Source organism: Alosa alosa, chromosome 9, assembly GCF_017589495.1.
Source record: "Alosa alosa isolate M-15738 ecotype Scorff River chromosome 9, AALO_Geno_1.1, whole genome shotgun sequence".
Lineage (NCBI taxonomy): Eukaryota > Metazoa > Chordata > Actinopteri > Clupeiformes > Clupeidae > Alosa > Alosa alosa.
Window position 1 is genome coordinate 23,679,423 of NC_063197.1, and position 25,959 is coordinate 23,705,381.

General features: G+C 40.6%; 2 protein-coding genes across 4 annotated transcripts; both read right to left on the bottom strand.

Moving 5' to 3' along the window:
- Positions 1–276: 276 nt before the first annotated feature.
- On the bottom strand, positions 277–13,436 carry ranbp3a (RAN binding protein 3a). 2 transcript variants are annotated; one of them, XM_048252586.1, is made up of 18 exons: positions 13,357–13,390; positions 11,875–11,952; positions 7,485–7,540; positions 7,329–7,365; positions 7,144–7,227; positions 6,964–7,035; positions 6,807–6,872; positions 6,130–6,222; positions 5,820–5,929; positions 5,319–5,432; positions 4,629–4,729; positions 4,464–4,539; positions 4,217–4,325; positions 3,835–3,971; positions 2,333–2,453; positions 1,971–2,113; positions 1,530–1,743; positions 277–396 (listed from the first exon to the last, which is right to left on the bottom strand). In XM_048252586.1, the coding sequence occupies exons 2-18, from the start codon at positions 11,885–11,887 to the stop codon at positions 353–355; spliced, it is 1,590 nt and encodes a 529-aa protein (XP_048108543.1). In that variant the 5' UTR covers positions 11,888–11,952; positions 13,357–13,390; the 3' UTR covers positions 277–352. The 2 variants fall into 2 exon arrangements, with proteins under 2 accessions (XP_048108543.1, XP_048108542.1); XM_048252585.1 differs by lacking the exon at positions 11,875–11,952 and having other exon boundaries at positions 13,357–13,436.
- Positions 13,437–13,751: 315 nt separating this feature from the next.
- Positions 13,752–18,889, bottom strand: ctns (cystinosin, lysosomal cystine transporter). 2 transcript variants are annotated; one of them, XM_048253726.1, is made up of 11 exons: positions 18,685–18,889; positions 18,398–18,464; positions 18,222–18,300; positions 18,050–18,137; positions 17,815–17,918; positions 17,540–17,677; positions 17,338–17,437; positions 16,896–17,015; positions 15,866–16,036; positions 15,151–15,268; positions 13,752–14,792 (listed from the first exon to the last, which is right to left on the bottom strand). In XM_048253726.1, the coding sequence occupies exons 1-11, from the start codon at positions 18,697–18,699 to the stop codon at positions 14,647–14,649; spliced, it is 1,146 nt and encodes a 381-aa protein (XP_048109683.1). In that variant the 5' UTR covers positions 18,700–18,889; the 3' UTR covers positions 13,752–14,646. The 2 variants fall into 2 exon arrangements, with proteins under 2 accessions (XP_048109683.1, XP_048109684.1); XM_048253727.1 differs by having other exon boundaries at positions 18,398–18,502; positions 18,685–18,886.
- Positions 18,890–25,959: the final 7,070 nt, after the last annotated feature.

The following is a 25,959-nucleotide window of genomic DNA, read 5'->3' on the forward strand; positions in this document are numbered from 1 at the left end:
CCTCCAATGAGTGGAGATCTACTGTACAGATGTGGAGCAGGAGAAAACGCCTGCATAGTATCCAGCCTGGAGCTAGCCGTCTGCAGGAGGACAGAGCTGCATCTGAGGCAATGGGGTAGTCTGCTTCGCTCCGCAGAAAGAGAAAGGAAGGGAGGGGGGGTGTGGAAGATGAGAGGAGGGGATAGATAAAGAGAGGGGGGAGAGAGAGAGAGAAAGAGATAGACAGGGGGGGAGAGAGAGAGAGAGAGAGAGAGAGAAAGAGATAGACAGGGGAGAGAGAGAGATATAGACAGGGGGGGGAAGAGGAGAGAGAGAGAGAGAGAGAGGTGGGTGGACAGGAGAGGAGCTGAGGTTATGTGCTCTCTGTAGACTGAGTTTCTCCTTCTTCAGCCTCACCTGTTGAGCAGAGACAAAGAGCGGGAAATCAGAACACCACCAGCATCCTCCAGACTGCTCCTCGCCCAAGGCCAGAGGAGAGCAGGGAATCTCAGCATCATTAGCCATTTCTGTCTAAGCAGCAAGCACTGGCTCGGTCCAAAAGATTCTCCCCTTATTTAGTTACTGTGCATAATGCATAATTATGTACATCAAGCTAAACATTGGAACTAGTTAAAATTGTAGAGTAACTCTAACTGAACAGGAGTACTGTGAAATCTGTGGAAACGGCAAGTCAGTTTTCAATATGAATTATGGCATCTGACAACATAATCAGTCAAAGGCTAATCTATTAAATCTGAATACTGAACCCACGGAGCCAATCATATTCCAAACTACAAGCAACCAGTCAGACTCTTGACAACAACCAACCAAACACAATCAAATCAGGATCTAGATAAACAGCCAACTAGTTCTAATAACACGAATAGAAAATCACATAAAAAGCCAAAAGTCAACTTAATTTAATTAAGTTAAACAATTTTTAATTAAATAAATTAAGTTAAACAATTTTCACATAACAGTAGTTCCCTGGCTATAATTCAATAATCAACAGACAAGCAAGGCACAAACATGATCACAGATAAGTAAGACAAAAGACAATCCAATAAACTGTCAAACGTGTTGTCTACAGACTCCTTTCCATGTTTACAAACATTGCAGCGCATGAGCGCACTAGCTGAAATCAGAAAGCCTCCAGCTGTTATCAGAACCAACACAAACTTGACCATTTCAGCGGTGTCTTTTAATGCTTTATCATCAGGCAATCCCACATTGCATCATTTTAAATATTCAGTTTTTTGTCCCTTTACAGAGAGTTCCATTATCAGCATCACAGTTGGCCCCACAAGGCTTCCTTTTTAACATTCCATATGTTATGTCAATGCAAAGGAAGTAGATTGGGAACCAAATAGAATGTTCAAGCATTGTTTTTGTTTTTATTGTTGAAAGGGTCCATATCGTATAGGACAGTGGAGAGAGACAGGAGGCGAGTGGGAGAGAGGCAGGGTGGGAATGGAACATGACAGCAGGCTGCAATCCAACCTGGGTCCTTTTGACATGACATGACATGACATGACATGACAGGCACGTACCACTGGAAGGCGCAGGCGTGGACGCGGACGCAGGGGTGGCAGCCATGCCCGAGCTGGAGGTGTGCTGGTTCTCCTCGTCGCTGTCCTCCTCATGGGAGTGCGTGATCTCTGGCAGCGGCACCTTGACCTCGGGCTCCTGGTCCGCGCGGCTGCGGAGCGCCAGGATGCGGTGGTGGAGAGCTGCAAACAACTGCCCGGTGTCCTTAGAGCTGGCCTGGAGAGACACCACACGGGCCATGAACCCTTACTGACAAAGACAACCCGACTCAACCCGACTCAACAACTACTCAGCTCTGGCTTTACAGCAAGCCTCGGACCACCAGAGGTTAGAACAAATATATGGTGCATAAAAACTGACTAGAAACTAGCTCTTCAAAAATATTCTCACCAATCAAATCTTTGACCACAACCAGTCTCTTTTTGAGGAGTCATGAATCTTACCGATATGAGAAAGACCTTGACCCCCTGGTCCTCAGTGTCCATGGCCGTGATGCGGATGCTCTTCTCACTGGCCTTGTCCACCTGCATCTGAGGCCACAGCTTGGTGTTGAGGATCAGCCGTAAACTGCCCTGGGTTCTCATCACTGCACAGCACACACAGACCACAACACATCAGCTTACCTTAACTACGATCTAGACATCTTCCAGTTATTTTGCAGCAAGTCATTTTGGAAAAAGAAGCAGATATTTGAGGCTCGTTGAACAGGGCCATAAGACCACATGTTAAGGCTCCTTGTAGAGAATAATAAGAGAAAGTGTCTAATTTTAACCGAGACAAACTAAATATAAATCATGTTTATTACCCAATCTTGACTGCAGTGTTCCATCATCTGTTGACGCCATGTCATTCAGTCGGAGTAGTCCTCGTCCTCTCTCTATCCAGGACTGGGCCGTCTTGTCAAACACAAAAAGCTTGCCCTGTATCTAAGGAAACAAAACATAAACAAAATCTTGTTTAAAAAAAAAAGATGCATTCTCAGTGCTACTAAAAATGTGTGCTGCTGACAGCAGCGTCTTTGGCTACTGACAGAAAAAAAAGAAAGGACATCTATTTTTTCAAATGCTTCTAACATTCCCAAAACAACACAGCATCAGGTTTTTGTAATTTTCTAAACATTAATATTGCTTATTGTTTGTGGCTGGCAAGCACACACAAGACCAGAGAAGATAGGTGTTAGAGGCTCTGTAGCAAAGTCAGCCACAACACTTTTGTTAGGTTTTGGTTTTCGAGGATGGTCACTGAAAGGAGCTATAAAAGAGCTATCTGAGGCTGCTGAAACGTCAAGCCAATGGCTATGGCGTTCACAAACTACTTGGGGTCATGTTGTTGTTACCTGAACTGACACTGAGATTTTGAAATCTTGGTCATGGTGTTTCTGAAGTGGTAGTTGTTGGTGCTGGCATCAGGGGCTGGCATTTTACCTGATTATGTTGCTGACTGGATCATAAATAGCCATGGCAACAAAGAGGAATGGCCAAAGAATTGGCCAGATGGGAGTGGGTCTGGGACGCCAGACACTGCTATTGAGCCTTCGGAAGGTGTCGTGGGCCAAATCCAATGAAACCCTGATGATGGAATGTTCCTGCTTGATAAGCCAAGTGAAATGTTCACAAAAGCTGCTCTGTTGGTGATACTGGCAGTGCATGTGGTACTGTGAAGGAGGGCGGTTACTGATCTTGGGTACAACATGCAGCACGTTTGCAACTGCCACCAAAGACCTTTTAGGCAAGTCCCACTACTCAGTGGCCATATTGTAACGCTTTTTGGGCATTTATCGGGCATCTATTTCAGCAGAAATGCACGTGCGCAAGGTTTCACAACACCAAACTTGCTCCATCGGTGAGACCACAACTCATGATTGGCACGATGTATTCACAGCACACCACATGATTGGCACAATGTACATGTCGACTTTTTTGCCGCGGAAAGGGCTGGATATGTGTAGACAACTGCCATATTGGCGTTAGAAAACTAACCTCATGCATTTCTATGGAGGATTTTTTGAGTGCTGTGTCTCCTCATTAGAAAGTCTCTGCTGCCACCAACCAACAGTGTATTGTTGTTGTTTCCTGCATTGTGTTGTGTAATGTTAAATAGGCTTGATTGTTGACTGGCCTCTGACAGGCTCAGCTCAGCACAGCACCCTAAATAGCTAGCAACTGTCATAGTTTAGGTAGGTTGCCTGAATATTTCATTCCAAAAGTCACACAGGATTTGCACACCGTTACGTTGACACAACCCATCACTGCAGGCTGCACCATCCTGTGTATCCTGTGACCCCCAGAGGTCAGCAGTGTGGCCCACCTGCAGCACGTTGCTCTCCGACTCCTCCCCGGTCCGAACCTCCACCTTCTCCAGCAGGCACCTTTTGGCCGTGGCTTTGGTGTAGGCAGCAGCAGACTGCTCCAACGACTCTGCTCCGCTGCCGCCGGCGCCAGTGTCTGGAACATGGACAAAAACAACAAACATTTGACACACAGACAACCACAACACTTGGGTTGTGTTTGAGGTCTGTTTTAACTGATGACTAATCATGACAACTGCTGACTTACAGCCAATTCCTACTGCAGCTCTATTCGTTTTCAGGCAGAAACAGTGTGTGTTTGTGTGTGTATGTATGTGTGTGCAGTAGTAGTAGTAGTAGTAGTAGTAGTAGTAGTAGTAGTAGCAGAAGCAGTCATGGTACCCTTTTCTGGGGTGTTTTCCTGTGAGGAGCTAGCTGGCTCAGAGACTGGAGCAGATGGTGGAGGGTCTTTACTGCCCTCCACTACTGCCTCACCGCTTTTAGGGGGACTCTGAGAAAGGGAGAGAGAGTGAGAGTGAGAGTGAGAGTGAGAGAGAGAGAGTGAGAGAGAGAAAGAGAAAGTCACAGTGTATGGGTGACACACCAGAGAGATACTGCTACAGGACAAAAATAATCTCCCAGCTCTTACCAGGACACGATCGGACATGTTCTGTCCAAACACAAACTTTGCACTGGAGTCGGCATTGTTGGCAGCCCGGCTGGCGCTTCAGGGAAAACACAAGACCAGATCTGTCAGGCTGTTTTACCAGAAGGTACTCTTAATGTCTGTACACAAACAAAGGCTGAGACCTACCCCGTGGTGCTGATATACTGTAGAAAGTAGTTGGTTTCCTCTGAATCGGTTGATGGCGACCCTGTGTCTTTGCTTTTCGAGGAATCACAGCTTTCCTCCACCTGAAAATGTCATGTGATAAATGAGAGGCCGCAAAGACAGTTTGCCAGACAGAAAAGCAGTTTGGGAATATCAACTGTTGAAAGATTAACTGTATTCATGAGCTCTCTAGAGGTTAGGCAATCAGCAAGTACAATTTTTATATGACCCAGATGTATTACAGTAAGCACATTTGTGAAGCAGGAAACAGGCCATTTTGCATCTCACAACGCGAGGAGGCGTGTACTCATTTTGGAAGTGCTAACATGCTTTGTAACCCTGCGACTGCATTACAACGTGCTAGAGGCGTTAAGAGTTAAAGGTCCAGTATGTAGGAAATAATGGAAAATAAACTGTAACCATTCCAAAAATGATCACCATATGTTGTCAGAGAGTAAGGAAAAAGACAGCATCAACATCAAGTTATGATAAGGCTGTAAAAAACGCATTTCTGATAATGTGCTGTCAGCTACAGAACTTGACAAGAGTGCACATGCCAATAACAATAATCCAATCATTTCAAAGTGAGGACACTGCCACAGGGCCCGAGGCGCTCTCTCATTGTGAACAGACATGAATCAGCTCCCCTGTGAGAATGTGAGGAGGCCAAACCTTGGCTCGGTCTCGGACGTTTTGCCCGAAGACAAACGTGGCTTCCAGTGGGGCCCCTTTTCCCACAGTGTTCTCCCCCTGAGCCTTGGCTCCATCCTCTGCTTTGTCACTTGCCTGAAGAACAAAGGCAGGGAGAAACAATCAGCACCATTTGATCTTATAAATAAGTTGCACTCACCAAATGCTTCTGTGTGTGGGTGGGGTGGGGGGTACTGTGTGAAACCCAATCAGACTATGACATATGGAACTTGAACATGCCCTTGAGCTTTGAGAGCCAAGGGCAGGCAAAACAGCGGACAGGCCCAGCTCACCAATTCCCTCTCCCACACCGTGGCGCTCTCTTCACATGACCCTACATTGCACATGGAGCAGCCCACATACTTTGAAGTTCAATCCTTTCAATCCCTCGACTGAATTCAATCCAGGATGGCAGAGGTTGTGATAGACAGTGTGACAGACAGAGCATGCAAAAAAGGAAAAACAGAGACCTAAATGTCTCACCGGTGACTTATCTGTGTCCTCCTTGCTGTCCCTGGAGTGCTCGGTGTTGTTCTGAGCATCTGACGGCCCTTCTGACTGCTGGTTCAGCCCATTGGTACTGCCCTTTGAGTCTACAAAGAGGGGGGCAAATATATTACCAAGTTTACATCAAATGTCACAGCAGCGCTAAGAAATTACTGTCATCCTAACGTTCATATTCACTCCCACTAATACGACACAGCCATCTCCAGTGTTAATGAACAATGTCCCCTGACATGTCCCCTGAACGCCGCTACGATTCTGGTTCTGGTCTCTGGCCCAGCTGACTTACTGCACTGGCTGAAGGCCTTGGGTGGAGGTGCCTGCAGCATGGCTGGGCGGAGGACACTCCGGTGCTGCTCCTTGGGCTTCTGACTGGGGACGCCTGCAGATGAAGAGCCGCATTAAACACAAAACAAATCACAAATGGGTGAGTGTGCTAATAGTTAGACACACATACAAACCCTGGCACAGCGCATCAAAATGAGAGCAGATGACTTCCTGTTTCCAGAAACTTGAACAGTCTCTTTTATTTTTTTTTCATTTGTTTTAGTTTAGAGTTTGCATGCATTTCTGTATTAACTCATAAACAGCTACTTACTTTCTGGATGTTCAAGGAGGGAAAGTCTAGACTGGCTAGACATTTAGGCTCGTTTCCCATATATGGATTAAGTCCTGGACTAATAGAGATCTCTACTGAGAAAAAGCCTTCTAGGACTAGTTTTATTATACAGCTCTGGAAGAAATTCAGAGACCACAGCACATTTTTTCCCGAGGTCATCCTATGGTTGCTGAGTGACATTCGAATGAGTTGACGGTCATTTTCAAATTTGCACTGGTCTCTTCATTTTTTTCCAGAGCTGTATGTACAGGGAACTGGCCCATAATCTGGTTGTCAGCTATGCAGTCCTGGTTTAATAAGGATTGGAGTAGCAAAGCAAAACACTGCTACAGATCACGTGTGCCTACCTGCACTTGGGGCCTGGCCATGGATCAGCGTTGGGGGTTTCAAGCGAAAGCCAACCGTCTTCTCCTCTGGTAATAACAATGTGCAGGCACAAAGATTAGTTTGTTTATGAAAAACATACCACCAGCACAATGCCTGGAAGGAGTACAAAATCCCAACCTGGTTCTGAATCTGAATTTCCAGTTGGAGACTGGCAGAAACTGGATGGCATGAACACATTATTCTTGGAAACTGCGAGGGGGAAAAAATCATGCATCAGAACAGATGAACAAAAAACAATATACTCCATGTCCTGAATAAATTCATAGAAATTTTATTTGGATTTTAATTAAGTGTTACCAGAGTTGGAAGGTGGGAAATGTGTTAATGACGAAGTTCTCTCCCTCTTGACAGGAGGGCTATAACTGTCCTCTTTATCCGAATCTAAAACACAAGTGGATGCCAGTGAGCATGATTACAGTTTTTTTTACTTAATTTTACTTTTATATACTTCTGAACAAAAAGGTTAGATTAAAGCTCCTCACCCTCTCCATCTTCAGCACTGGACCCATCCAGAGACCTCTGCAGATCCATGGGAAAACCAACAACTTCATCAATTTCATCATAATTATTTAAATAATGGAATAATATCTATTTCAAATTTTGCCATTTGGTCATTATTGAATATATATCTGCCTTACCTTCTGAGCTTTATCTTTCTGAAAAACAAACACCGGTGGCGCTATGGCAGGTTTTTCTGCAATACAAAAAAATCTGTGTTGCTATAGCTCAATGGAAGTGACTGCAACACATACCAACAGATAGACACAAATACAGTAAAATAGACAATATCGGCTCCAATAACTTGGACATGTGAAATAGCTGGCTAAATGCATCTAGGCTTGGTCAAGCTGTATTCTTAGTTCGGCTTCAAGTGCATTGTAGCACTTTGAGGTCATTGAATTGATTTAAAGTGCGTTATAAATAAAATGTATTATTATTATAATTATTATTAGATTCATGCCACCATGAAAAACAGGGGTACAGTGAGAGAGACTGACAAAGTGAGAGAGAGAAGGATAGACAGAGAGACCTGCAGAGACTGGACCAGATGAAGACACCATTCCACCCTTCTCCCAAGTTCCACCATTCTTTTCGATAATACTTAGTTAAAACACATTGTTCTGACATGTTTAAATTCCCATTTCTGCTCCTCTTGGTGATATATAGTTGAGCAAGCACACTTTTGCAATTTTTTGAAGTGTCAACTGTCAAGCATATTACTTGAGCTGTCTTCACTTCTTAATTAAGCTGGTTTAAACATAACAAACCTCAGGGGTTCTCTGTTTATGGTTAATAACTCAGTTATCTTAGCCTAATGCATCACCAGTCTATTAAATTGGGAACAGCCCCATGTCAGCACTATAATAAACACGTACAAGTTACAACATGGTGTTTGCTAGGTTTAACACTTTTGACATATCACATGCATGTTAGAGGACAGCACTACTGTTCAGATGGAATTACTCACCTAATATATTCAATTGAACATTTTGTGATTAAGCTAATCCAATTCACTGGCAATTATACTGGCTGTTACTGTGAATAGTGTATCATGATAGTATAATCTTGTATTACAAATTATTCTATATAATCCAATTCAAATTGTGAGACCTGTTTAGCAGTAATAAACATTTGGCTTTGCTTTCAATGACTCAATTTCATGGCGCCCTTTCCCAAATAATCTTAATAGTGTGTCACACGGAGAAGGCTAGACCTCTGATCATTTCTATATTGGGTGTTGCGTGAAAATTTGATAAACAAAAAGGCTGACTCCTATTAGCTGGTTGTACTCCAAAGATGTCCAACTAGTGTTTGTTTCAAAGCCCCCAGTCCAAAGGCTTGCTTCATCAGAGAATACTGTACTAGTCCTGAGATGTAGCACATCATTCTGTGGCCCGGAGCCAGGCTCCCGAGTCATGAGACGATACACTCACTGAGCCTAGAATAGGTCGAGCCACTCGGAGGGTGCTTCTATTTGAGTGCTACTCATCCACAGCAGCTGAGACGGGCCAAAATGTTGACCATACAGGCTGGCTAGTGTATTTAAAGGACGACAGAAATGTCCAAAAGAAACATAGCTCCTGTATAATTTGCTGTGGACTATTTTTAGCCAGTGGTGATGTTGGCTCAGCTTGCAGATACGTGTATGACTCGGGTTACTTTAATTTCACAGTCCGTGAACAAGCACTGCGTTCGCATGTCCCTGAGGGCCACAAGTGATGTGATGCAAGTGAAGTGATGATGACCCCATTTTGTGGCAGAGTTGTGTCAGTATTAAGGCAAAACTAGGCGATTTTCCCCTCAGGTTAGTCTGTGTTAGGCTTTTATTTCTCATTTAATAAAAATGAGCTCTGTGCATCCCTGAAGTATGAACCAAGACATTTTAACGCCCTTAAACGGATTAAATGTTCTTCTCTACTGTCGAAATATAGAAATGACTATCTAGAGTAATTTAAAGTTTTAGATATCTTTTGTGCTGAATGGCTTTCGAATGATCAACAGTTAATTTTCTTGATAAAAGTCACAATGAAAAAGTACCCTACATCTAATAAGGCTAACACCATAATGCATTTCATTTTACTAGTATAAACTCAAATTAAATAGCATGGCAACCAAACTGTGTGAAAATGCAGGATACTTTAATATAGCCCAATGCAGATAGATAGATAGATAGATAGATACTTTAGTGATCCCCAGGGGAAATTCAAGAGCATATAAATTACTAAGAAAAAAATACATTTTAATGTGCCCCTTCTCCAATAATTTCTCTTACCTGTTGGGTCAGGATTTAGTAAGGGTCAAAACAGTGGGTCTTTTGTCTAACTCCTGACAAATATTTTCCAAACCTCCTAAGATACACTCAAAGAGTCAAGCCTTTTACAAGATCTAATCAGTCTGGTTCTGCCTTTGTTAGTGAAACAATACTAATGGAAAAGTTATGGGTGTGTACAGCATGTAAAGCACACATAGTTCAAAGAATGTTAGGATTAGGCTTGGGTATCGAATACCGAGTATTGGTTGGAACCGGGACATTCTTTGCGATTTTCCCGGAATCGTTCAAAAGTTCATATTTCGATTCCCTGTCCGCCGACCGGAAGAATAAACGGCTAAACACCAACGAAGCGCATAGTTCATAGAATTAAAATTCATGGAGAATGTCAGACCATTTCATTCAGAAAGCAGGGTTCCCGCGGATCCTTAAAAAGTCCTAAATACAACTGAATTTTCGAAAGAGAGGTATTAAATCTACGTATGGGACCGCCAGCGAGTGCAAGAGAGCGAGTGATGTCTCCACCCAGTTTCGTGTAGCCTGTTTAAAACGCAATTGTATAAGTGACTAGGCTTAGGCAACGGGAGGAAGTGTAGTGGTCGCAGTGAGAATATGTTTTTCACGGGTTTGGTTAAAGGTGTGAAAACGGTAATAATACAGTAGGCCCATGTACAAAATAATATGCCTGACGTTTTCGTGGTGTAGCTGGTGGTGTGGTGTAGGCCTGAGCGATAGACAGGTAGTCTACGTGGAATGAGGGAGCCTATGGTAGAATGAGCGGGAGAAAGAGTTGGTAAGCCAGTTAGCGATAGGTTGTCCATATGTTCGAATTTAGGCCGGACATATGGATTTTAAAAGCCCTGTCCGGCAGAGCCTCAAGCCAGACGCTCATTTGTTCTCCTTTTTGGAGTTGCGCTTGCATCTAAAGTCTTTGCTCGGACGCAGCATCGTTTCACAAACTATGGACGCGAAGACTGCTGGTCAAATGATGTGCAGTGCTTCGCAATCAGGAGGACATACTGTATATGTTAAGTTGATCTGTTTGCATCTTTCCAGCGTGTGTTGCTGGCTTAGCCTAGGGAAGAAAATATCTGTCTAAGTTATAATAGCCTACCTGTAATATCTGCCAGCAGCTTGCTTGTCAGCGTTTCACAGTAGGCTAGGCCTACTTCGCAAAAGTTGTGAAATATAACCGCATATTTTTGGAATGTCGGCGACTGCTACATAAAAAAAAAAATCGTGCGTTCATAATACGTGCCTGCTTGAGATGAAACCAGCAGTTTTTTAGCAGGATCATGCGAGGAGGACCTGTCTCTTAATTAATTTAAAACAAGTCAATGGTTTTACAATGTTTCAGTCAAGCTTTGGTTGGTTTAGATACAACTGGTATGCAAAATGTAAAGTAGTGGATTAACTTTAATTTGCTGTGCTGCATATTGGACAATAGATGCACATAGTAAATTATATAAAGTAGGCGTATTAAAATATGTAAATAGCTTAGTCTAACTTTGAAAAAAATATTGAAGGGAATCCAGTCTAGTGCACATGTCTTTGGCAAGTAGCCCTAGGCTACTACAGACACAGGTGAAGAACAGTCAGCCTCAGCAGTAAGCAAAACCAAATATGTACAGCCAGCTTCAAAAGCAAGCAGCCCAGACCCTAAAATTGGGCATTTATAGCTGTGAAGGTAATTCACACACAATTATTTTTCTTTCGCCAAAATATATTTGGTAACCTCTGTAGACATCCAAAATGGGGTGGGGGTTAAAATTAGTAGGAAAAAAAAACTATTGCATAAACAGTCATATATATCTTTTTGTCGTGGTATAGTCTTAATTTTCATTTAGATGTCTTGAAAAGTATTTAAATTTGCACTTGGAAAATGTGCAGATACCCTGAGAAAGACCGTTGGTTAGCTAGCTCATTTAAAATATCCTAAACTTTTTTTGACCCTGCCTTTAAAAAAAAAAACGGAATCGAGAATCGTTAGGAACCGGAATCGAAATAATAAATCAGAATTGGAATCGAAATCGTTCAAATTGAAACGGTACCCAACCCTAGTTAGGATGCTTTATCTTTATCAGTAGCCTGTGTCATCATAGGATACTGGTCTCCTTATCATAGTGTGCCGTTTCTTAGAGGCCATGGGGGATTTGTAAATGTCAGACAAAAAAACCCTCAATGACAATTAATGATACACACATCTTTTCAGTAACATCTGGCACTTCTCTGATCTGTAAGCTTCTCTCTACACTCACCCTCATCAGCCATGCTGTCATCTCTGATCCCTAGCTCTTGTTATAACAATCACTGTTACTCCTCACCTCACAATCCTCCTGGTAAAACATTGGACAGGGAGAAGAGTCATTAGCTGACATAGGAGTGATGAAGATACTATGGCAAGTCTTCATCATGTTAAACTTGATATTGTCCACTGATGTCAAGTGGACAATATCAGACATACATACAGCAAGTATTTCTATTTGAGAATAGAAAGAAACCGAGAATGGCCTCCAGTGGACATATTTGATAGACATTTATCTTTCTAACTCTTCCATTCACCTGTACTGTAGCCTCTTAGCTCTAGAGGGGGTGTGACCTCTTGATATCAGCTTATCTTTTCCGGGTACGATTTGCAGAAATGTATGAATCGTTCTTAAATATTGCTTCACAAATAGACCTAAACATATTCGACATGAAACTCTGGTCTGTACAGTTAATTATGGATGTCAATTTTCAACACCTCAAAGTCTCGAAAAAAAAGGTAGTTTTTACTTCTGCAGTACGTTAGAGCCCGCTGGTTGAACATAATGCGAATGTCAGACTACAAACCTAGAGGAAGCGTCCAGACGCAACTGGGTTAGACCGCCAGTAGCGTCAGATCCAACTAATCTAAATCCCAACAGTGCATCTGATTTCCTCAGCGAGACATGCTGGATTAGAACAGGAAGGAAAAAATCCTAAAGGCGGATTAACAATGCATGTCCGTTAGACGGAACCCTAATGACCAAATCCGTATACTTTCGCTAACGCTACCTTTCACTTAACTGTTGTCTTCGTTACTACTACCCATCCCATCACCTTCTTCAAATGGAAAACGTAGAAGCACAGCTAGAGATCCAAATAACGTTTAACGTTAACCTACAAGATTTGCACAAAACCGTTGTTTTATTTCTGAGTAGGCATCGTGAAGGTTCTCTTGCATGCTCTGCTTATAATAACGTGCTGTTATCTGGGTTTACGATCATTCAACAAGGTTGGGTTAATATTAGATAGATGATAAAATGGCCAGTTTGCACACTTACGTCAATTAGCTAATATTAACGTTAGCAACTTAACGTTCCAACCTGGCCCAAGCTGACATACTTGACCACATCGTTAAAAGCTTAACACAACTGTCAAAAATGTCAAGACAACAGCATGCCTCTAAATTACACTGACAGGATTTTAACTTCAAAACCATGATTCCGAAAACGCTTTATTAGTTCTCTTGTTTTGCGAGTCGGATTGGCCTGCCTCCCATCCCCTCCCTCCCCTCATGAAAATACAGCTTGCTAGCTAAGATCAGGATCACAACCCCGAGTAGTTTCTCCAACGCCTTTCTACCACTTCCACTTAGTTTAAGGCTACGACTGATCAGTATGTTGCATCATACTTCCTACACATTTTTGACAACACAAACACAAATGAATTAACTGTAAATGAGGTTAAGTTCCCTTACGCATTCAGAGAGTGCTTACCTTCGTTTGCCAAGTCCGCCATTTTACTTCCTTACTAACACCCATGATCCCCTGCGAGTGACATGCGCGTTTCCTCTTTGTTGGCATGTGTTCGAGTAGTGTTGTTAATTTAACAAGCATTTAATGTAGCCTACTCCTCAGTTCCCCTATTTGTGTTTGGCACATAATCCTTGCTGAACAGGGAGGTGAAAGAAAACAGTGTAAGAATATATTTTTTACAGAAAAGGAAAACATGTACTGTATATCAAAGATCCTTTAGAACCAGTCCTTGTATTTAATAAATAAATAAATAAATAAATAAATAAAATAAATAAATAAATAAATGCATAGCCCACCACCAGATGGCAGGATTCACCTGCAACTCCAGCAATAAATAACCAACCGCAAGACGACAAAATAGTAAAATCTTTTTATTTCATACATTTAATCTTACATCATACATTCATAGTATTCCGGTATACACAAATAGAGTGGGTTGCATTTTTATAAAGGTAAAATAGAGAATGATTTAATTATTGCCTTTCAAAACCAAAAGTGAAGGACTTTTTTTAAAATTAACTGGTAATACCAGAAAATAAGAGCAATTACCTGTGTAACGGTAACAGTAACAACAATTACCTGTGTAACACAGTATTCAGTAAAGAAGACCATATTACAAAAATGCTTCTTTGTAGACTGGTGTAATTTGCATTTAGGATGATATGTTTCCAAGGCTACAGACAGAATAGGCCAAACCTAGGAGTGTTTAAAATCCCAAAGATATCAGGGAGCAAAGACAGGTGTATTCAAGTCCATTCTTATCTAAATTGACATTATTAAACAACTGTAACCGTTCAAAATGCTATGCTCCAGCCAACACAGAGGGTGATGAGCAGTCTTGACTTCTGGCTTGCATGCATTTCCAAGGATTTTTTTTTAGAACATGCTCAAAAATATAAAATGTTCCCTTTTATTTCCCTTTAATTTAAAAAATAAAATAATAAATCAAAAGAAACAAAAAACCCTACAAAACTAGAATTTGATATGTGAATCATTGTTTAAATTTCAATGAAAATCAAGTCAAATCTGTGTAGGCTATTTGGTCCAAATGCCGATAGCATGTTCTCATTTACCTGAAAATGTATATAAGTGGGTACAATAACTGAGACAGCAAAAAGAATATTCATGATGTGTCTGATCCCTTAAGATTAGACTGGAGTTTAAATTAGAGTTAAAATAACTTTAAACTATCAAACTAACCAAACATGACAAGGCCTTTGTGGTATAAAGCAGTTAAGTTCACATTCACTCCTACTCTTCGTCTTGTATCATTTGATACGGGGACCCTGGTTTCCGGTATAAACAATAGTGCTGAAGTATAAAGATCACATCAAAAAATATGGAGAACAAACCCAAGCCAAACTTTGTGGGATCTCCAAAAATTAGTCTCCATTTATCTGTAATTCAACAAACAAGCAAATCACCATAAGTCATACATTACATTAGGCTGACACATTTTTAACCAAAGCGACTAACAACATGGTAAACAGTTTCTCTCAACAATTTTAGGACAATTTAAAAACGGTAGAGTACAGTAAGAATAAGTGCATTAGTGAGTGCTGTTTTTTTAAACAGTTGAGTGTCAGTTCAAGACAGGTGGTAAGTGCTAGGATCAGCAAGATTTGTTGTAAGTCGTGCTATGAGATGTTCTCTAAAGAGCTGGGTCTTCAGGAGTATTGTTATGCACCCAAACCAAAGAAAACACAGATAGCAAATGTGTAATGTGTTTTGAGTCTACATGCCGTTAGTACTCACCATTATTATAAGACTGCAGGAACATCTGAATGATGCTGAAACTGCCTCCAGTAAAATCGAGCAGCACATTGCCAATGCTCCAGCCTTCTGTGCTCTTTCTCTGGTAGTTCATGTAGACCTAAAAAGGATTTGGCACCAAACAATGTATACATTCATACTGCAAGTGTAGTGTAGTCAATGCATGGTTTCTCTCAATTAAGCAACCATAAGCCTACCACCTTGTGGAAGTAAACACAAAATTTGATACGAGTTGAATGGATTTACACCAAATCCTAATTGCAAGCGAGTGTTAATAAAATCAGTTTAATTACATAGTTTTCAGTTGGAATGTCCTAACTGTACACTGAAATATGACGCAATAGAAGGGCATATTTAACAGAATCATTGTGGACCGAGAGCATGCAATGCTACATTAGTCGCTCGCTTGGATGCAATTAGGATACCATGTTAAACTTTATGGACTAGAGGGGGTTGTGGTGAGCCTGGCCACTACCTGCATGATGGCTTACATCCAAAATGTAAAGCAACATAACTTATTAAAATAACATACAGTACATGCCATTCATATGATACAAAGAATACCCAGAGCAGTGTATCCTTATACAAAATGATATGAGCTGACATTGAAAAATCAAATGAAAAATACCACAATATACTTTACTATATAAATCTTGGAAATGGGGCTGATATAATGGCTATTACTTGGTATATCTACCTGAGGGATGTACTTGACCAAAGTGACAGCCAGTTTAATGTAGGAAAAGTAGTACAGGTAATCCAGCCAAGTAATCTTTCCAGCGATGGCCACAAAGAGGGAAACCAGCGCAAACGTCCAGCCCACCGCTAGTAAGACCATGGCCACCTTTGACACTTTCTGCCCTTCTCTCTGTAAGGCAATCAATCAATCAAACACATCGAACAAATACAACATCATTACAGCCTGCTACCTACACACAGTTTCTGACATAGTCATTTGAATTACAGTAAGTGCCTTAGCCATTGCTACTCTGTTGATTAGTTACTGGCATCCTTCCCTCTGGTTAAGCTATGCTGAACCTCAGCACACAATAACTAGTTCATGAAAATACAGAATTTAAAGTAATAGGTTTCTAATCTCTATATTCTCACATCGGAGGTGGTGAGACAATGTGGAGAATGTGAAAGCACAAACAATCTGTAACTACCATGGTTCCAGGACAAAACAAATGTGCAATATTAAATCCTATTCAAATCAAACAATGTTTCACCTGCTGAAAAACATGTGAGGACAGAGCTTTTACAGCCATATTACTTCAGCTATGGTACATCCACACCCCAAGTTTGCTGATTCTGTGAATTCTTTTAAATGGCAGGAGCCACTTGTTTAGACAGGCTTTCAAGTTACTCACTACATTCACTGTGCTTTCCTTTTTGGATTTGCTGTCTATGCATCTTTTGTTTTACTTTATATATTGTTGTGCATTGTGTTTTATCCGTTTAGTGCTACCTTCTCTTGTAAAGCACGTTGTGACTTGTGTCTGGGGGAAAATGCCATATAAATCATTTTTACTTATATATTCATTTGGTGCATTTACCCACGCATTTATCCAAAGCGACTTAATTACTTATAGTACTAACTATTCTACTGATGTATTTGCATATCAGTTTTAACATGAAAGTCTCCTTTCAGTTGAACAAGATCTGATACCAGGAACTTCAAGGTAGGATGGCATTTCCTGATTTGATATGAAGCTTCAGTTCCTCACCTCATACATAACGCTCTGGCAGACATACACCAGGCACAGCAGCACTGCATGAAGGCTGAAAAACACATCATTGGCATCCACAGGGTTCACTCCATTTGGATCCTTTTTCAAGAACTCTTCCTATCCGTTAAAGATAGACATTTTATTGAAGTCTGCCATATGCTTTAAAAAAAGAAAAAAGAAAAAAACACAACAGACTGCTACAAACCAGTTGTGCCGTATTCATACCAAGAGCATTTGCTCTTGATAGGTTAACATTGGCTGTCACTGAATCCGTTTTCCAAACAGAAAAAAAGTGTCGTCGCACACTCAAACTTCCGATTCACAAACTTTCTGTTTGGCCGCTCAGCACCACAAGGTGTGTGTTTACTTTTTGCTCAGACTACTGAATTCTACTGAATTCACCAGCTATGATGGCCATCTAGAGAATGGGAGCTCCTACCTTAATGTAGGGTACCCAGAAAAGGCCCACATTGAAGACACTATAGGCAAAGAATCCAGTTAGGTTGAGTGCGAGGAAATCAAAGTTCAGGCCCACAACACTATCAAGGGAATGCACAAACAGCCTTTTTATACACCACATACAAATCCACTAAGGAAATGTTTAAAGACAGAAATGGGGCCAAGAAAAGACAGTAGCCTACCTCTTCCGTTTCCAATTTTCATATGCCTGAGGATAGAATGAAATAGACCACGCCACAAAGTAGATCCAACCAATAACTTGATTAATTATTGCAAGAATGTTACTTCTGACCACCAGAAATCTGATCCTCGATGTAAGACTGAAAAGGACACAGTAATTGTGCATGAATTAGCCATAAGTTGAACTTGTCATTCACTTTTGGTACACTTTAGAAGTAATGTTTGACACCGGAATGTGGCTAATCATTAAGATCTGTGGATCATATGGCAGGCATACCTGGATATTTCTGTACTGTTGCTGTATAAGTAAGCAGTAACTTGACCTACATCTTTTGCCAGGACCTCAAACTGAGTGGAGGTAATTTCAGCTGGAAGAAAAACCTGTAATGAACGGTTAATTAAGTGAAGTGTGAATGAAAATGATTAACACAATACATAGTTATGAGTCATGTGTCACTCCAAATTGTGTCATCTTTGGCCCAATGATCAGAATAAAAGCGATATAACCCTACCTGTCTGGGAAGTCCAATAATTGCAGTATAATTCTGTGATGCATAGGTGATGTTGAAAAGGATAGCAACAGTGACATTCAGCGAGGCACTACATAAAGAAAGAATAGAAAGTAATGGTAAATGTGCAGCCAACCTACGTACAATAACACAACATTTGTGATGACTAGATTACCTTGAGTCAATAGTAATGTTCTTAGATGAGCCCTGCTCTAAATCTACTGTTCCTGGAACAGTGAGGAGAACGCTTGAGTCTGAAACCCACAAAAGCAAAGAAACATATGGCATCACAGAACGGCACGAGATGACAAACATTGATTTCGGTTTGGTTTTTACTTAGGTTTTACTTACCACTTAAAACAACCATACAGCATATGCCTACTACGGACAAAAACAGTCGGACACCTGGTGACATCTTCTGTTTGTTGCAAGACACCGTCAGGACATTTACAACAACTGTTAACAGAATTTGACAAGGAGTCGGTCGATCGATACATACTACATCGTGCAATAAACACTGACTAGGCTAGATGCTAACCGTAGCCGTCTGACTGGGCTAATCATCTACATTATAACTACTGACATGCACAAGATTCGAATGAAGGCGGGGGGTAATGTATTAAAAATAGAGTAAATACCTGCACATTGAACATCTTAAAGGTCGTATACAGTTAGTCTGCTTATTTGTTGTCCTCTCTTCGGTAAATACCACTACCAGTTCCGTGCTTGAAATTGGTCATATGACTGCTCAGCTGACATGACGTTTGTGACGTTTAGAGCATGCTGCGTGCGTGGGCCGGTGTGAATGGGGCCGTTTAGTCATTTCATGGGTTAGAGATAGAGATAGAAAGCTAGAAATAGAGAAAGAATTTTCATAACATTTCTTCCTGCTGACTGCCAAGATAGCAAGCAATTCATAGGTTTCATCAGGTCCCTTGCCACAGGTGTATAAAATCAAGCACCTAGATTAATGCAGGATGCATGCTTGATTAATGCACCTGTGACAAGGGACCTGATGAAACCTATGAATTGCTTGCTTTCTTGGCAGTCAGCAGGAAGAAATGAATGAAATGAAATGAATGAAAATTCTTTCTCTATTTCTGGCTGAGCACCTGTCGGCCACCAGTAGCCTGATTGTACTACAGCAGGAGGAGCCACTGCCTGGCATTACAACATGAAGTCAATTGATAACTGTAGGCCTAGTTTACACATTTCATGACAGATATAGCCCCTAGGCCAGTGTTTCTCAAACTTTTTCAGACCAAGGACCACTTAACCAATAAAAAAAAATCATGGACCACCTAGCTCAAAAAAACAAACAAAAAAAACAGTAAATCTAGGTCTACTCCAACAGTATTGCACCTCACTGAACCACCTTGCTTATTGTGTCAGAGGATTCATGATTTAACTGGCGTAGCAGTGTTGCAGAACTGTTTGGATTTACATACAAGTTGGTTCAATATTGCAAACAACCGATCTATATTATATTTCACCCGTGGGATAGCTTGCAGAGAAACACTTTAAGAAACACTGCCCTGGGCCAACACATTGCCTGTCTAACAATAATAGCCTAATCCTTCACTCACAGACCTCTGTTGCTGCTGAGTTCTCAGGTGTTCCATAAATGAAACAGTTTCCCCCCCTCCACCAACTCCCCCACCTCCCCCCAACATTCTAAGTAATTTTTATGCATCATGTGTAGAATAGTCATACACCATTTGAAGGCTTGGACTGGGAATCAATATGACAACATCTTTCATGTAAAATATGTGTACAAATTTATGTTGCTGTAGCCCCTTTCACACTGACATCATGCAAAATTCGCATGAAGAAGAGGTAGGCTACGTCTTTTTGCCACATTGTGTGTCTAAAAACAAGGTGAAAATTTGCCGGCCTGCAGATCTGTTCACATGATCCGGCATTTTGGGAATCCAGGAGGCAGGACCAGCTAGCAAATTAAAACGTGACGTGAAACGGGGCGTGTAGAGTGATAGTCGCAGGCCTTACCATGCGTGGGCCTTCAGATGCAGCAGGTGTGTGATTTTTATAACAGAAAGTTCTGAAGATTAATAAAAAACAAGCTTATTTTTCCCCATAGACTTAACATGGGCTGATGACATCACAATGGGCTAATTAACTTGATTTGCACCTGTATCAACTTCCAGCTGCTTACTACTAGGACCCACCAAAGGGCCAGTTAAACTGATTGCAGTGAATCAACTGCTTTCTGCTTAACTAGGCCAACTCTCTCTGTGTCTCTCCATTCTACAAGGATATAAGGCACATTCCATCCAACTTTCTATCCATTCAATTTCAACCTCTTCAAACCATTCACTCATCCACCCATTAAACTATCCATCAACATCCATTAAACAATCTGCCTATCAACATCCATTCAACTTTCTGTCTATCAACATACATTACACTATCTACATTCAACTTTTAAACTATATACTCTGTCTCAGGCTTTAAGCATACAATCTGGCTCTCTTAAGACTCCTATTTCCTCTGCCCACAACTGTTTCAAAATAAATATCCTCACTACAATAATTCACTATTAAATAATTTAACTATTTAAACTACTCAACTATTTAACTGTTCAGCCATTTCAACTGTCAGTTGTTATCAACTATGACTCCTGCCAACTGTTTCCAAATAAAAGTTTGTTTGGCATTTTATGTTAATATACATGTACAGTCAGAGGCGATTCTAGAGTCTGTGGGGGCCCCAAGCAAAAATTCCAAGGGGGCCCTACCGACAAGTTTTATAACCATTATGTTATATCACCATTAGGTTTTTATGTTAAATAATAAAAATACAAAAAACGTATTATAAAAAATCTTATATTTTGTAATGTAGCCCCTATCGGGTCCGCGAGTAATTCAAACGAGAGTAATGGGTGTGCAGCGTTGGTTTGTGTACATTACGTTATTATTTTGCAGTTACTTCATCTGTTTTTATAAGCCAAAAGGATCGATATTCGTGGTATCAATGGATAGCCCTGTGTCTCCTCTTTCATCTGATATGCTTGCCATATCTATGCGATCACGGGTTTGCGAGTAATTCAAACGAGAGTAATGGGTGAGCAGGTGAACGCAGAGAAGTATAGACTGTAATATGATGCAATTTGATTTAATTTCATGATTTTGATTTATTTTCATACTTCGTACAGACCGTATCGTACCGTATACAGACCAGATCGTACAGACAAGTGCGCAGTCTCGTTGGAAAGCCCCACTTCTGCTCTGTCACGCAATAAAAGTTTATCTCGCTGCAATGAACGGTTCCGGAACAATGTAACAAAGAAGAAAGGGTCTATTTTTGACGCACTTTGCGCAAAGATTGTTAAGGCGGAGCAAGATACTTCGTCGTAGTTCATGTCTATGGGCGCGAAATGGGGATCGAATCCTGTCTGCATAAAGAGGCGTGTCGATGACGTATTGACGAGCGTACATTGCAACCGGCCAACAGCAGCTGCATAAATAACCGGCGCACACCTAATATAAGGTTGATTTTCTCCAGACTGGAATGCTCAAAAATGCTAAAAATGCACCTGAAAGAAGGGTTTGAGGATCATGAAAACGTGCCCGAAATTCACATTCCTAACTCTATAGAACCAAGACCTTAGCATATGTGGTGAAATTCTGAGCTATGTCCATAGACTTCAATGGAGCAGTCGCTGCCTCTGCTCTGCATAAAGGGGGATTTTGACCCCCCCTCGTGCGATCCGGGTTCCCGGAAGTGGCTCCTGATGAAACATCTTGCTCCGCCTTAACAATCTTTGCTTTGCGTCAATTGGGTTCTAACAAATTAACGCGTATGCTTGGTCCTTACTGCATCGCGATTAACATGTTATGGCTGACAGCCCTAATACAAACATAACGTTAACCATCTCCTTGCTTAACTAGTTGTAACTGCCGCTAGCTAGCTGAAGTTTACTGTCGTATAGATGTAGCAAACCATGTTCAATCTTTCTGCCAATTAAAATTAGCCTACTATAACTTCATTGAGTAGGCTAAATGCCAAAATCCAATGTTGATCCGTCATCACTGCACCCTCGATTGACGTTTACCACAGTTGCCTAAATATGTGCGGATTCTTTGAACTTTTTTGAACACAGATCCGCTGTTCATAAGGCCATAGCATAGGGCCTATATATGCACGTACTGTTTGTACAACAGGGCAGGAGCACGCAAAATACATCATTCAATCTCTATGGACGAAATTCTCGCTTGACCCACAGGCAAACGCGCTGAGACCAGGTCGGGGGCCCCCTAGCGGCTCGGGGCTCCAAGCAGTTGCTTGGTTTGCCTGTTGACAAGGTGCGCCTCTGTGTACAGTATGTTTATATTTTCATGCACTGGTAATTTCCTCGAAATTACATTTTCTAGTTCTGATTGTTTCCTAAGAAACTACAGGCTCTCAGTTTTCCAAAGAGGTTAAACATTTGATTAGGTGGGAACAGTGGCCTCTGAAGTAGGCGCTGTTCAATTTCAGGCAAAAACTTGAAATTGGTATTGAGAATTAATTATTTAAAATAATTGACGCACATCCAATATGCTGCTTTTTCCAAATGCCACTCCCTCTTTCCCTCTCTCCCTCTCTTCTGCTCATTTCATTCTTCTTCACTGTCCTATCTCAATAAAGGCAAAAAAGCAAGCCTTCAAAATATTGTCTATTTATTGTGTTATTGTATTTTATGTATTTTAATTATTGTATGTCATGCACATTGAGACCAAAGTAAATTCCTTGTATATTCCCCGAGCGCCGCCGTTGTAGCAGGCAGCTCACTGCGCCGGGATTAGTGTGTGCTTCACCTCACTGTGTGTACACTGTGTGCTGTTTGTGTTTCACTAATTCACCGATTGGGTTAAATGCAGAGACCAAATTTCCCTCACGGGATCAAAAAAGTATATATACTTATACTTATATGTGAAAACTTACTTGGCAATAAACCTGATTCTGATTCTGACTCTGATTTCCTGCACCCCATTTCTCTTTCCCACTCATTTCCTGTCAGTCTCTTCACTGACTAGAGAGCAGTTACAATAATTGTTCAGAATCAGAATCAGCTTTGGCCAGGTTTGCGTAAACAAACAAAGAATTTGAGTTCAATTTGACTTGAAATATATTTTAAAAAATCATCAAAGCATGATGCTGATATCAAAGCATATCATCATCTGCCTTAACCTGAACAGTGTCAACCTTTGACATATGAGATGAGAGAACTTTGATAAGAATTTTAGCTGAGGGATGATATAAAACCATGACGGATCACTGAATTCCCCTTATTAATGCCAGATAAGACACTACTCTCCAAACAAGCGTCCAAACATTGTTTCTGGAACGACGCCTCTTAATTCCTGGAAAAGTTGAGTAAACCGGTAAGTTTATTGTGTAAAAAGTCTGAGGGCATTCAAGGGTTTGTGTATCAAAGTTTGTTTTTGAAAGTCACATCAATTGCAGAGATCATGGACATCCAAAAGCGTATTGCCTAAAAAAGTCCTCATTTTATGGACTGTCTGTTAAAAAGTGAATGGATGGATAATTGTTCAGTGTGTTGAAAGTATAGGCTAAGTAAGTATATTGATGCAATGGCAGAATCTGTGGCAAGAAAAAATGTAAACCCTTTGGAATTATTCTGCATCAAAGTAGGATATAAATTCATTGATAACACACACATTATTGCATTCATCTCATTCATGTTAAATAGATCATTAAAACATTCATGTCATTTCAAAAAGTAAGAAAAATCAAGGCTAACGGCATCAAACAAATTCTAGTCAGATGTTAACAAGCCTGGAGTTAAAATCAATGAAACAAGTTTGGACGTGTGGGTTAGAGCTATAACTTTTATAGGAAACACGTGAAAATGCATTTTTTGCTGTTCATGAGAAGAAACTTCTTATGTAAAACATGCATTGCAAGAAAGAGATCTTAGAATAACCACAACAAATAGTTATTATGCATTGGAAATATCTGTCTAATGTGATAATACATTATTGCATAGTTTCCGTAGAAGTGGCCACTCAGCCAAGATGACTCCAGAAGGCACAATGCCGAAACATCAATGAGGTAAACGCATGAAAAAGTCAGTTGGAAATGCATCATCTCCACCATAAGTAAAACCAGCCCACCATGTAAAACATTGAACAGACAGGGTGTCCATAGCGGGACGCCAGGCAGCATGCTCTCCAAAAAAGAAAGAGCAATGCTTCAGGGAGAGTGGTTTGTGAGTTGACAAAAACAGATTGGGTTGTTTGGAAAGAGTGCACTGCTTAAAAAGGGCAACATGAAAATCATCTTAATGCAGTAGTACAGTTGGAAGAACATGATATGTGGTTAGTAATAATAATAATAATAATAATAATAATAATAATAATAAATAAATAAATAAATAAATAAAAGCCACAGGGGAAAGCTCTGTCAATCTACACTGCATGGCTTCAAAAAAGGAAAATATATCTATAGGAGTGGCTCAGTCATCCCAGACCTTAACCAATAACCTCAGCAGAGCCATTCACTCATACGACTGAACTCAAGCAGAATGGGCTAATTCTTCTTGAATGGCGACAATCTGATCTAATTACAAGGAGTGCTTGACTAAGCTTATTACTCTCAAAGGAGATTCAATCGATTATTAAAGGGCTTGCTTAATTTTTTTGGTGTGTGTGTGTGTGTGTGTTTTTTTAATTTTTTTATTAGCTTCAGGACATTGTTTGTTTGCTTGTGACTTAGTTGAAGATCAGATCACATTAATGACCAATTACTGCAGAAACCCATCACTGAGGGTTCACATATTGTGTTGCTGTATAACTTTTAATACTCAGGATCTAACATCTTAAGCTTTGCTTGTATTATGATTCATCTCAACATCTTTGAATGTTCCAGTCTTATTTCAGTATTAAGTATTGTCTTCAGTCCAGTATTATATCCAGTCTTTTCAGTCGTAGTTTTATTGACTATATGTGTTGGGTCAAACCTATATTCAGAAGACAACAAATATATAGTTTGGATTTCTTGTAAAAAGTTATGCTGACATTTCCGGTTAATTATTGAGCAATTTGACCGTAAAAGGTTCTAACTTGGATTAGATTTATGTTATTGTTGGCACAGCTCTCTGTTTATGCCTCACTGCCTTAAAGAAATTGGCATGGTTTTAAGAACAAACTGTTGTGCAATAGTCGTGGGCTTGTTGTGATTTAGACAAGAATGTGGCTTTCATATTAAAGACAGCAAATACATTCACATAAATTATAATGAATTCAGTGCTACTTGTTTAATGCGTTGCAAAGGGAAAATTGGATTTACATGTTGACATGTAAACTTGCAGACGAGTTACCGTATCATACATCCACACTTAGGATTACAGGTATGGACTATGGATTCTGTGCAGTGAGATTTAAAGGCAAATGTATATCTCTTGGCTGTTGGGAAGTTAATTGATAAATGATAAATGCTCTAGCTACTAATCCCAGCACTGTAATGTAATCCCAGCAATGTTACAAATTTACAACTTCAACGTTAAGGTTAAAAATCCATTCCAAACCCATTCTTTACAGATTGAGGGTATTTGGATTTTGATACTGATCTGATTGCAACTGACAACATACATGAACTTTGAGAAAATAAGGACTTCTACACTGCTTAGATTTCAGGTTGTGAAACCAAATCTTTTGATCTTTTCCATGTGGCTTTTTTTTTGCATTTGTTTTTCTAAACGAATGGACCGTGGTATCAGTCATTCATGCGGTTGATCCTGAAATCTGAGAGGGAACAGCAGGAGGCGTGGAAGAACAAGTCTAGAGGGTGGGTAATAGGTAATGGTGTGTAAACATCTACTATAAAAAGACAAGAGGAAGATTAGTGTCAGTAAAGGAGCAGAAAACACCAAAGCAGCAGCCATCCACTGG